Genomic DNA, 12,166 nt, shown 5'->3' with positions numbered 1-12,166 from the left:
CGTCCCTTCTGATGCTCCTTTTGGACCTACCTGCCCCTTCCCTCCTCTTGACCTCCCCATGGTCCAGGGCCACACCTTCAAGTAGACTTGCACTTGCCCTTGGACTTTCTCCTATTTCATCCTCATGTCTGTCTCCTCCCATTCTGGTCTCCTCCTCCCTCCCACCCTCTCCCTCCTTCTGGCTCCAAATGACCTCATCTGCACATAATGGCTACTCAGAAGCCCTGATGATGGAGTGATGGCTGGGCACTGAGCAGAGTGCCTTAGTGTGGGCCTCAAGCGCTAGGTGGAGAGGGAAGAACGAGCTCTTCTGCCAAGTAGGAAGCTGGAGCCAGGCTACAATGACAGACAACAGGGGAAAACACTCAGCAGGAGCGGTTTCCTGACTCTGGATTCACAACTGCACTCACAGGTGGGGAGCGCAGGCCCCCTCCCCAGGCTCTGGGTGCTTCCCATAGCCACTTCTGCTGTCTCTGCAAGGGCTGGGGCTGGAATAGCTCGCGGGGCAGAACCCACGGCCTAGCTCACTCGGGGATACCAGTGGTGACTCATTCTCAGCCCCGTGGCTGCACTGTAAACAGGCCCTGGCTCTGTGACCTTCCCAGAGGGGAAAACAGCAGCTGCAGGCAGCCCTCCCCTGGAGTTCTGGCCACAGAACATGGCTACTGGACAAGAGGACCCAGAGGCCTAGGCTCCGTGATGGTGAGGACTGGCTAGCGTCCTTGCAGGACCTTAAGATGCCTCTCTACTCAGGGGCCCCAAAGACAGGCCTTGGCTGGCAGGCAGGGACAGAAGGACCACCGTATAGCCCCTGGAACTGACTTTCCAAATCCATGGTCCCCCAAGCCCACCAGCTAAGGGTGCACCCTGGCCCTCAGGGAAAAGACACAAGGCCCCTTCCAGAGGTGGCTGGTGTACACACCCAGAGCCCTGTACAACTTGTATAGGCCGGGATCCAGGTACCAGTCTGGACAAGCAGACTCAGCAAAGCTAGGCTATTTCCTAACCCCAAACAACTGGGCAGCTCCAAGCACACACTGCCAGGAAAAGGTCCTTGTGGTCACCTTTCCGCTTCACTGCTGTAGGGGTGGGGAGGAGGGGTTGCACTCCCGAAACCAGCTCATTTGCCTTTCCAGCCAGGGCCAGCCCTGCCGATGCCTCCACTACACCTTCTGTTCACCCCCGAACATGTCACACAGTGAACAAATTCATAAGGCAGAACTCTCGGATGGGTGAATTTTTTCCAGGTCGGTGGCGATCAGCTGGTTAGTGGGCTCTCAAGGCCCGGGATAGAAGCTAAAAGACAGAGCTGGCTCCGGGCACTGAAAGTCCTGCTCACCTGGCACTTTGGGCTCCCAAAGTGGGCTCCCAGAGAGCTGGCTGGGGTGCTGTGGGGATTTTCTCCTGGTGGTAGAAATGGGCCAGCTGAGCAGCAAACGCCGAATTCCCATCCCCCCACCAGGGGGCACATGCTTCACTGCTGTGCCCGATTCCTTTGCCTCACCTCTTCTTGGAATTTAAAGAGGGATATTTATTCTCTTCTCCTCAAACTCTAGTCCCAACTCCCATGGGATCACTTCTTCCTCAGATTTAAAGTCAGACTTCAATGAATCAAATAGGAAAAGCCCACAGAGAAATTTTTCATTAAGGAGCCTGACAACAGTTTGGAACCACTTTGCTGCAAGGTTTCCAGCTCAGAACCCACTCCCGCCGACAGGAACAGGGGGCAGAGTAATGAAGTGGAAAAGATATGTTCACAATGTTGGTCGCATCTGCTCCCATCTCTAAGCAACCCCGGGCCCTGGATCGCAGGGTGGCAACCCAAAGACGCCGCCTCAGCCGCCGGCCGGTATTTACACTCCAGCCAACGAAGCGAGTTAAAGGGTTGTACAAACGCTAGACATTGGGCAAACAGACCAAAGTGTTCTGTCCAGATGTCCAGCGGGAAGGCTGGGCTCTGCACCTCGGGGAGTGCTCTGTTCCCATGGAATGACCTCACCCTCCCCTGAGGATGTCACGAGGTTCAGGCCCTCTGCTGTAGGGACCCAGGAAAGTCAGTTCTGGTTGTCGGCAGCCCACGGGCATGGGATTTCAGTCTTGCCCTTTGGAGCCTCCGCTCTGGAAGGAAGGATCACCCAGGAGTACAAGCCTCTCAGGCACTACTGACCATCTCGCCCTGGCCTGTGGGGAAAAGGCATTTTGCCAACTTTGGGGCCTCTTCTCCACCAATGGGGTAACCGCTCACAGCCCCTGGTCATTTTTATTTATACCACAGCCCATACTACACAAAACTTCTTAGAACTCAGAAAGTCCCCAAATTAGCATTTCTATGGCAACACATTCCCCCAAATTCCCAGGTTATCACAGAGAGATTATCCACGGCCCCAAAGAAGTGATAGGAGATTTGATTTAGGAAGTTCCTAAAGGCGACCCTAAAGACTCCTTTGTCCCCCAAATTAGAACATGGGTGGGAGACAAAACAGAAAGTGCCGTTGTGCTGCTAGCTTGGCGTCTTTGGGGGGCAATCTTGGCAGTTCTGCTTTTTAAAGGCCTGGGCTGTGTCAGAAAGAGATTGAGCTCTGCTCAGCAGAAGCCTTGGCCAGGCCTAAAACATTGCCCAAGAGCTCTGGCTCTGTCCTCACTGACCTGCTTCTCATTCCCCTTTTGGGGTCTATTCTGGAAAGGACAACCACGAGAGCCCCCATCTGAGACCACATGGGACAAGAGAATGCCCACTGAGATCCCTCGGGCCAGGGGCAGTGGTGGAGGCGGGGAATGACTTAGAAAGTGTTTGGGGAGTTGGCCCATGTATCTAGGAGGGGGATCAGTAGGATGGGGGTGAGGGGATGAGGGGGTGAGGGCAGCACCTGCCTTCTGACAAGGAATAGTAACTGAGCAGCTTCTTGGCGCCCTGCACCAAAGCTTGTAAAGCGCCTGACAGTATGTATTTTAGGTTTTGCAGGCCATATAGTCTCTGTACAACTCCCTCACTCTGCCCCTACAGCACAAAGGCAGCCACGGACAATAGTAAACAAGTGGGCACAGCTATGTTCCAATAAAAACTTTGTTTACAATCTGCACCCCACACTGTAGAGGCCTCTTTTAGGCAACAGGCTTGAGCAATGGAAACCTGAGTAAGGGAAAAGGGCGCACGGTGACCACTGGGCTGAGTACAAACAGGCCCATTAGGTGACCCACCTCAAAATAGCCATAACTCCCAGCTGACCAATGGGCCACTTACAACTGGGCACAGGTGCCGAAGAAGGAGCATACATTCCCATAACTCCTCACTCCCCACCTTAACTACAGCCCCCCACCACTGCCTCCTGGCAGATGTCTCTCCTTGGCTGTTCACCCACCGCTCCCTTGCAGTGTATTCAATAAACTCCCATCTCCTTTGTTCTGCCTTGGGTGAATTCTTTCCCTGCCCTCGCCTCCGGCTTCCACCTGGCCTCTACCTGATCGGTTGCCCCACACCCAGCAGTGGTCTGGATTTGGCCTAGGGGCAGCAGTGTGCTAACCCCTGCTCTAGACACAAGAATGGGGACCTTAGGAGACAAGCCACCAGCCTCCCTTAAACAGACAGCTGCTAACCAAACCCTTTAGGTAACAATCAGATGGTTTTCTTGCCTGGTCACTCTGTATCCTCTGTACCTTTGACCTCCCAGTGGGCGGGTGAGGAGCCAATGGGAGTGCTCCCGCTACAGTGCTTTTGGACTGTGAGTGCACAGACCTGTTAGAGGCTGATGAGGGTAACAGACCCTCCCGTGGAGAAACGCACACACAATTTGCTTGCATACAACTTTAAGGGGGTGTACAGTCCTCCTTAAGTTTATTCATGATGACCCGGAGGTCTCAAAACCCTAGGGGAAGATCCCTCGCTCACTCCAAAAAGAGAGCTAATTTTTTTTTATATACAAAAGAGCTCTTACAAAACACTTAAAAAAGATCAACAACCCTGTAGAAAAACAGACAAATCGCACAAAGAAGCAATTCACGGAATACAAAAGACCACAAAAAAAGAGGTGGAAAGATGTTCTGCCTCGTAAACAATTAAAGGCAAATTAAAAAAAAAATCATGGTATATCATTTTCACCAGATCAGACTGGCTAATGTTTAAAAGACTAATAACAGGGCACAGGAAGGGGTGTGGAGAAAGGGCCACTCTTACTCCTGCCGGTCCACCAGAACCAGTATGGGGAAGACCAGCAATCCCACTTCTGGGAGTTTATTTTACAGAAATATACATTCGGGGGTGTGCACCTTAGCATCATCATAAATCAGAAAGACTGGGGACCTGGGGCGCCTGGGTGGCTCTGTCGGTTAAGCATCCGACTTTGGCTCAGGTCATGATCTCACGGTCCGTGAGTTCGAGCCCCGCGTCGGGCTCTGTGCTGACAGCTCAGAGCCTGGAGCCTGTTTCGGATTCTGTGTCTCCCTCTCTCTCTGACCCTCCCCCCGTTCATGCTCTGGCTCTCTCTGTCTCAAAAATAAAGAAATGTTAAAAAAAAAAAAATTAAAAAAAAAAAAACAAAACAAATAAAAATGCACAAAAGAGTACAGAGTAAATCTCCCTCCTGTCACAGAGGGCAAGGCAAGCAGAGTTCCCAGATTTGTGCATGTCACCCACACCCGAGTTGTCACCCACACCCTGAGCATCCCACATACACAGCCCTGTGCTGTGCCTTTCTCACCCAACACAGATCTCTCTGAACTCCCCATTTCCATGTGCCTCCACCAGACGGTTACCCAGGACAAAGTTAATAAGGCAAAGTGAACAGGATAGGCCCTGGGCTGGGCCTGGCCATGGGCTCACAGCCTGCAGGTAGAGGGGTCATGGAGATGCCAGCTATCTATTTAAGCTCCTTCCAAGAAGACCAGCAGTCCCAGGGCCCCTCAATAGCATGACTCGACTCACTAGTAGAAAGGGAAATCAGAAACCAGAGTGCCCTGCGAATGGCGACAGTAGATATTACATCATATAAGTTTTTCAAGGGGAAACTAAGGCAAGCCAGACTTTGCTGTCGGGTGGAAATCTCTCTGAGAAACGTAGTATTCTCACTTCTTTCCCATCAGCCAGCTCTGAAGGGCAAGCCTGCAGAGAGCTCCCTTCATCTTCCTGGGGAAGACATTTTTGGCCTTCTTTGACTCTCTTTCTTTCAACCTGGACCTTCCTGTAACCACTCTCACCTCAAAAAGAAACACATTCTGTGGTGTTCTACTGCTATAGGTAAGGTAGGCGCTCAAGCATCCCAAGAAAATTTCTCCCTCCTCAGGTCGGCTCGCTGTGCCCTTGCATGTAGAAAACCAAGAAGAGACGCAGCCGGGTACTCCCCTGAGTTTTCCATTCCATTCTGGACAAAGGCAATGGTGAAGGGCGAGGAGATTCCAAGGGAGGATTGTTTCTAGAGTGCACTATTAGCCAGAGTTGCCATGGAAAAGGAGAGGAAAGAAAGTGGGCAGCAGCTTTTTTCCTTCCTGCTCCTGTCTTCTCTGGGTACGTGGCTAGTGAGGTGGCTTCCTCGGTACCTAAGCCAAGATCAGAAGGCAGGGGATGGGCTCACTCCGAGAGCCGTGCTCTGCTGCCTTCGGGCCCGCCTCCGGAACCTCCCAGCCCGGGAGGCCATGACTGGCTTTGCTGCTAGGCCACTTCATCACCAGCAGCCTCTCCTGCTTGGGATGTCCAGGCGCAGGTAGGCCAACGGAAAGCAGGGCAACTGAAGCCAACAAAAGCTGCCTCAGATTCACAAGGAGATGACCAAACGAGAGAGCTTTAAAAAATCAATACTTACTGTTAACGAGGTGAAAGTCATGCACATCCCACCAAAGCCATTCAGAGACAGGGCGATGAAGATGAGCACAGACAGAGCTGGAAGGAAACAGAAGGCTCATCAGCCGGGAACCACGGCTGAACTTCAGGGAGGCCTGGCCCGCTGCCTCGCAGAGAGCAAGCAGAATGGACGACGGGCCATCGGGGGCTAGCGCTGGACACCCGGGGAGGGGGAGCTGGAACAGCCTCTTCCTCCTCACCCCCCTCCTCTTTGATTTTACAGAACTTGGACGCCTGCTAAAGGTCTGACGCCACCCCCTCCTTTCTCCATTAACCTTAGAGCAAGCCAGAGGCCCAAAGAAGCTGCTTCACCGAAACCAAAAATACGGGTCTTCAAAAATCAGTAGATGAGCCCAGCTAAGATTTTGATGAAACCCAAGTTCTATTTTGGTGTTTGTTCTGAAAGTCTTTGAAGCAACAGCTCCACCTAAACAGGGTTGGGGACCAGTTGGATTCTAAGCCATTTTTTAAAAATGTAGGCTCTATGCTCAACTTGAGGCTTGAACTCACTACCTGAGATCAAGAGTTGCACGCTCTTCTGACTGAGCCAGTCAGGTGTCCCAGCTTTTTTTTTTTTTTTTTTTTTAATTTTTTTTTTTAATTGAGAGAGACAGACAGACAGACAGACAGACAGAGTGTGAGCAGGGGAGGGGCAGAGAGAGAGGGAGACACAGAATCCAAAGCAGGCTCCAGGCTCTGAGCTGTCAGCACAGAGCCTGAAGCAGGGCTCGAACCCACGAACCATGAGATGGTGACCTGAGCCGAAGTCAGATGCTTAACCGACGGAGCCACCCAGGTGCCCCCTAGGTGCCCCAGCTTTTAAGCCAACTTCACAGTGCTGGCCTAGGCTGCCTCAGGGGACTCAGCTCCCAACTTCTGGACACACCCCTCAGCTAGCCTGGTTCTTAGAACTTGTCTGGGGTTGGCATCAATGAAGCCATCAGGGACTGGCTTGGCTTGTGATGAGATGGGAGCACGGTACACCCCGGGAGCTTCTCTCAGACGTCTGTCTGGGGGACTGCTGTCTTACCCAGCCACCCGTTTGAGATAAGTAACTGCGTGAAGGCCTAACAGGCATCCCCTCTAATTTGGGCAGTAAGGCCTGGCATGGCTTCCTAGAGCAGATGGACCTGTGAGCACCTCTGGGCACTCTCTCTCCAGTCCCTGACCAAAGAGTAGAGGAAAAGCATACTCACAGTTTGGGTTACTTGCTCCATATGCAATCAGCAAGCAGGAGACAGCAAAGCAGGCACTAAAAACAAGCAGAAATAGTACATTATTTATTATTATTGTAAATAGTGTTATTTGGAAGTATTTACCATAGGTCAGATGTTTTCAGAAAATGTATATACATTCTCTCATTTAATTTAACATTTCTAAGGAGTATAATTGGCTCCGTTTTACTCATGAAGAAAATAAAACAAAAAGAAAGAAAAAAACAAACAAACTACATTCTCAAAAGTCTCATAGCTAGGAGGTGTCTTAAACTGCAATTCAAGGCCCGAAGGCAGATCTGGTAAATACCACTATCTCCTGTGCCTTCCCCTCCCATCCTCAGACTGGAGAAGCCAAAGCTCTGAAGTGAGAGAGAGCACACTCCATTCTCCAGATTCCTCTGCCCGTCGTGGCAGGGGAGGAACACAACCGCACTGAGCATGAGGGAGATAATGGCAATTTCTGAGTCCTGGCTGCCTGGCTCCATCCTGGGGACAGAGGCCTCTCAAGCTCCAAAGAATGAGTGAAACTGATCCCCTACCCATGCCCTTCACGGTCACAGGCCTCACCCGTTGCAAACCACTGCCCTGCATGTGATCGTTCCCAGTGGGCCTGGTCTGGGGAGGATGCTGGCCTGAGAGGGCTAGCTTCTTGGTGGACTGACCCTGAGTCTGGCAGACTGGAGCTTTACGGACCACATCAGGAAGTGCACAAGATGAACCACTGCAGTGCCGGGGGGTGATGGAAACAGGAGGACTTCTGCTTTATCATTTTTTTTTTTTTTTTTGCAAAATTTTTTTAAGTTTCAATTTTAGCTAGCTAACATACAGTGCAATATTGGTTTCAGGACTGGAATTCAGTGATTTTTTTTTTTTTTTTTGCAATTTTTAAAAATTGAAACTATTTTATCATTTTTAATCTTAGCCACTTTAATTGACATTTTTTTGTACATGCATCACAAAGCAACATAAAACATTAAAAATGGCATATGTGTATATAATTGATAATTCCATGCTTATATTGGACGTACACGTTCAAAATCTTTTTTTTCTGATGGGAGAGGTCAAAAAGATGGTGGAAACCAGTGTTCTTAATGAGAAGCAACTCCAAACCCTCCCAGGCGGGCCTGGGGCCCTGATCCTTTTTTATGCAGTATTGGCATGTCTCAAGGATCACAGGACCTACTGATTTGGTGGTGGAATGAGTAGGAAGCCCACTCCAGGTGGGCATTTAGGGAGGTCCACCGTGCATCTGATAGCAGGTACAAGGATTCCCTACAGTGGGGACCTCAGCCCCAGGAGTCCCACCTGCCCACCCCCAACTCCTGCACTGACCTGCCCAGCAGCCTGAGCTTCCTCGGGCCATACTTGTCCATGACGATGCCTAGAGGTAGGGTGATGGCGCTGAGCAGGAAGGAGCCTACGGTGAAGGCCAAGTTTAGCATCTCATCCTGGGCCTTGCAGCTGAGCCAGCCATTCATCCAGCTGACCTCCTCGTGCTCCAGCTCTTCCGTGTCCCCCACTGTGCCGTTGGTGACATTCTCTGTGTGTGCAGAAGGAGGGAAACTTGACCACAGGGTTGAGGCCAGGATTCCCAAAGATCAGAGGGCAAACGCACATTCAGACCCCACTGGAAATGTCAGGGCTGGCTCTGGCTCCCCCACAGCAGGTGTGGCTGTCCATCTGGCCCCAGCCCCCTGAAGCAATAAGGTGGAGGCCCTGGTCTTTTGTGGAGGGCACAAACCCTTTGGAGAATCCAACGGAGGAGGCTCTACTCCTGCTCCTCAGAAAATGCATGTGAAGTCTTGTCCACAGTTTGAGGAGATTTATGTGTCCCTTGAAACACACAAGCCCCAGCTTGGGAGTCCCATTCTAGAGTAACCTATGCTCTGGAAGAATAGGCCTCAGGACCCAGTGTAGGCTGTGGGGCCGCAGATGGGCTAAAACCTCCTCAGCAGCTCTGTCCCTGGAAAAGGACAGCAGCCAGTATGTAGGCGGTCGATCCTAGATCACTTGGCAAGCACAGGCTGCTGGTCTCACCGCAACACTCCGGTTCTCCTCAGTCAACCAAAGGGAAGAGTGAGCGGGTCTCCTTTACTGCTAAGTACAGGAGACTTCTCATACCTACACCTGCTACCTCCCCCGGGTATTTTCACAGCATCGACCACCACACATACTGTGTCACAGAATCCCTGGGAAAGGTTTTTTTATTTTTTCAATTAAAAAAAACATATGTGTTAATGTTTATCCATTTTTGAGAGACAGAGAAAGAGAGTGAGATGAGGAGGGTCAGAGAGAGAGAGAGACACAGAATCTGAAGCAGTCTCCGTGCTCTGAGCTGTCAGCACAGAGCCTGATGCGGGGCTCAAACCCCCAAACTGTGAGATCATGACCTGAGCCGAAGTCGAACGCTTAACCGACTGAGCCACCCAGGCACCCCAGGAAAGATTTTTTTTTTATTATTATTTTTTTTTATTTTATTTATTTTTTTTATTTCTGAGACAGAGACAGAGCATGAGCAGGGGAGGGACAGAGAGAGAGGGAGACACAGAATCAGAAGCAGGCTCCAGGCTCTGGACGCGGGGCTCGAACTCACAAACCGTGAGATCATGACCTGAGCCGAAGTCGGTCGCTCAACCGACTGAGCCACCCAGGCACCCCAGGAAAGATTTTTTAAAACAGTCCCAAGTTACTTGCTTTCACTCGTTGAGGTTCACCTTTCTTATTTTTCTTGCTGGGGGTCAAGTGTTGCTGTCCCCTGTGGCCACAATCTTGAGCTGCAATCTCAGCCCTTAACGGCCTCTCCAAAATCCACCCAGCACCAAGACAACAAAAACTAGGGAGGAAGAAGCACTGAAGCAGCTGAGGGCTGGAGGGTGGAGTGCAGGCCGGAAGGCGGCACAGAAGCCCTCCCTCCCTGACTGCTAGTTAAGAGATGCTGACTAATCCCACGAGGAGCAGCCTCTGATTAGATGCGAGGTCACACCGGGAGAGTCAAGGAAACACCTCTCTCCAGATAACTGCCTGACTCCGGATTGCGGCCCTCTGGCGCCAGGGCTATAAAGCTGAGGGCTGCAAAGGCCTGCCCAGGCCTCTCAGGGCTGCCCCAGGGTCACGGAAAAGGATGCACTTAAGGTGAATCATGCTATATGCCAACCTCCTAACCAACAAGCCCTGCTGGGGGCACACTGGTTGAGGGTGAGGAGCTACAACCTGGCCTCTGGGTTCCAATTTTGGTGTCTCTACTTCCTACTTGTATAACCTCAGAAAAGTGACTTAATCCCACTCTATCTCAGTTTCTTTATGTGTAAAATGGCATAACGTAATAGTAGTATCTACCTCCTAGAGTCTGCCCGGGAGATAAATGAGAAAATCCAGATAACGCTCTGGGGCTCACATGGCCGTAGAAAGTACTCAATGAACAACAGTTATGAGTTATTATTATTACTATCATGGGAGTCCTGGGAGGGTGCACCTGGGTGGCGGCGGAGCCGGACAAAGTAACTGGGTGCAGGGTCCCATAACTGTGTGTGCGTAGCATGAATTTGCATCTAGTCACCTGTTAGGCAGGGGGGCCGTGTTCCCAGCACCTCACCCAGATCCTGGTGTACGGTAGCTATTTACTGAATGAATGAAAACAACGGAGTCAGATCACAACAGCCAAAAGGCCCCAGAGAGAAGAAAGGAACTAGGACATACGGAACCATGAAAATAGAGGGGACGCACGGAGATGACAGGCACATTGCTAACCTCCTAAAGCCACAGAGACAAGACCCAGCACGCCAGATTCTCCCTCCACCCCCAATCTCTGCCACTTCCAGTTTTCCAAAAGAGGCCCCACCATGTTGACAGCCCAAACACAGGACAAACAGGATCATCTGAGTCCATCAGCATCCGGGTCAGAACCACCACACACCCTGCCTTAGCCAGCGGGACCGAGCCGCTCATCCAGTGTGGGATAGGCTCTGCAGAGGCGGGGCTGCCTCACAGGCTGGCACTGGTTTCTGGTGACAGCTCGGCCAGCAGCAACAGGAAGCAGGAGGACGGGGTCCCCACACAGCAACGGCCATCCCCACGTTGGTGTGCAGATAGGGGCAAAGCAGCACACGTGTGACAGGCTGGATGGGCGCAGAAGGCCCCTCAGGGCCCAGGATCGTTGGCTGGCGAACCTGATTGCGGCCATGCAGGGTCTGGAGCCCATGACGGCACTGAAGGGCACAAAATGGCCTAGATGGCTCAGTCGGCTGAGCGTCCGACTTCGGCTCAGGTCGTGACCTCACGGTTCGGTTAGTGAGTTCAAACTCCGCATCGGGCTCGCTGCTGGCAGAGCCCTCTTCAGATCCTCTGTCCCGTCTCTCTCTGACCCTCCCCTGCTCACACATGTGCGCGCGCTCTCTCTCACAAATAAATAAACATTAAAAATAAATAAATAAATAAATAAATAAATAAATAAATAAATAAATGACACAAAATAACTCAGGACTCGGGAGCACAGCAGGATCTGTTGCTACAGGCAGGGAGCCAGAGCTGGACCGGGAACTGATGGAGCCAGGCAGCACCATCTCTGGGTAGAGGCCCCAGGGTGTCCACCCTCAGTTTCCCCAGAGCTGGACTCCTAAATCCATGATGATACTCACCAACAGAGAGAAGATAAATCCCAAGGCAAGGTACCCAAAGCAGTCTCCCTGATTTGCCATAACTGGGGATGTCCACGGAAACATCTCGAATTATTTAGAGATGGCTAGACAGAGAAGCTCATAAGGAGAAAGGCAACACCAGGGGGAAGGATATCTGTCCTCCGTCTTTCATCTTACAGTCACTGCACACAGGAGCAGGGACCTTACACACCTTGGGCCACCAGCTTTCTCTCCTTAAAAAAATCCCTGCCAACAGGGCTGCCTGGCCCTCTGCCCTCCTGCCTCTAGGCAGGGATGTCCAGCAACAGGTCAGCCTGGGGTGGGGGGTCCCAGTGGCCTCTCTTCGTCTGCCCATGAAGCAATTCAAAAGTGTCCCTTGCTCCTAGAGGGGACTAAATCTTCGGTGAGCCCAGAAGCTTTGTTGGCAGTAAACAGTCCACATGAATAGTCACAGATCCAGGAGATGCCCAAACACAGCCACACCC

The 12,166-nt window shown here is 51.5% G+C and overlaps 1 protein-coding gene across 7 annotated transcripts in view; it reads right to left on the bottom strand.

The window, feature by feature from the left end:
* The window catches only part of SLC43A2 (solute carrier family 43 member 2), a 38,052-nt gene that overhangs the window by 19,330 nt on the left and 6,556 nt on the right, over window positions 1-12,166 (bottom strand). For all 7 annotated transcript variants that reach the window (XM_045490458.1, XM_045490464.1, XM_045490461.1 and 4 more), the window contains exons 3-5: window positions 8,380-8,587; window positions 7,027-7,082; window positions 5,793-5,869 (exon numbers count right to left, since the gene is read on the bottom strand). In XM_045490458.1, coding sequence (XP_045346414.1) covers window positions 5,793-5,869; window positions 7,027-7,082; window positions 8,380-8,587 — 341 coding nt within the window. The remainder of the gene's footprint in view (window positions 1-5,792; window positions 5,870-7,026; window positions 7,083-8,379; window positions 8,588-12,166) is intronic.

The sequence above is a fragment of the Leopardus geoffroyi genome, chromosome E1, assembly GCF_018350155.1.
Source record: "Leopardus geoffroyi isolate Oge1 chromosome E1, O.geoffroyi_Oge1_pat1.0, whole genome shotgun sequence".
Lineage (NCBI taxonomy): Eukaryota > Metazoa > Chordata > Mammalia > Carnivora > Felidae > Leopardus > Leopardus geoffroyi.
The sequence above is the reverse complement of the archived record's forward strand: the minus strand, read 5'-3'. Positions and strand labels throughout refer to the sequence as shown.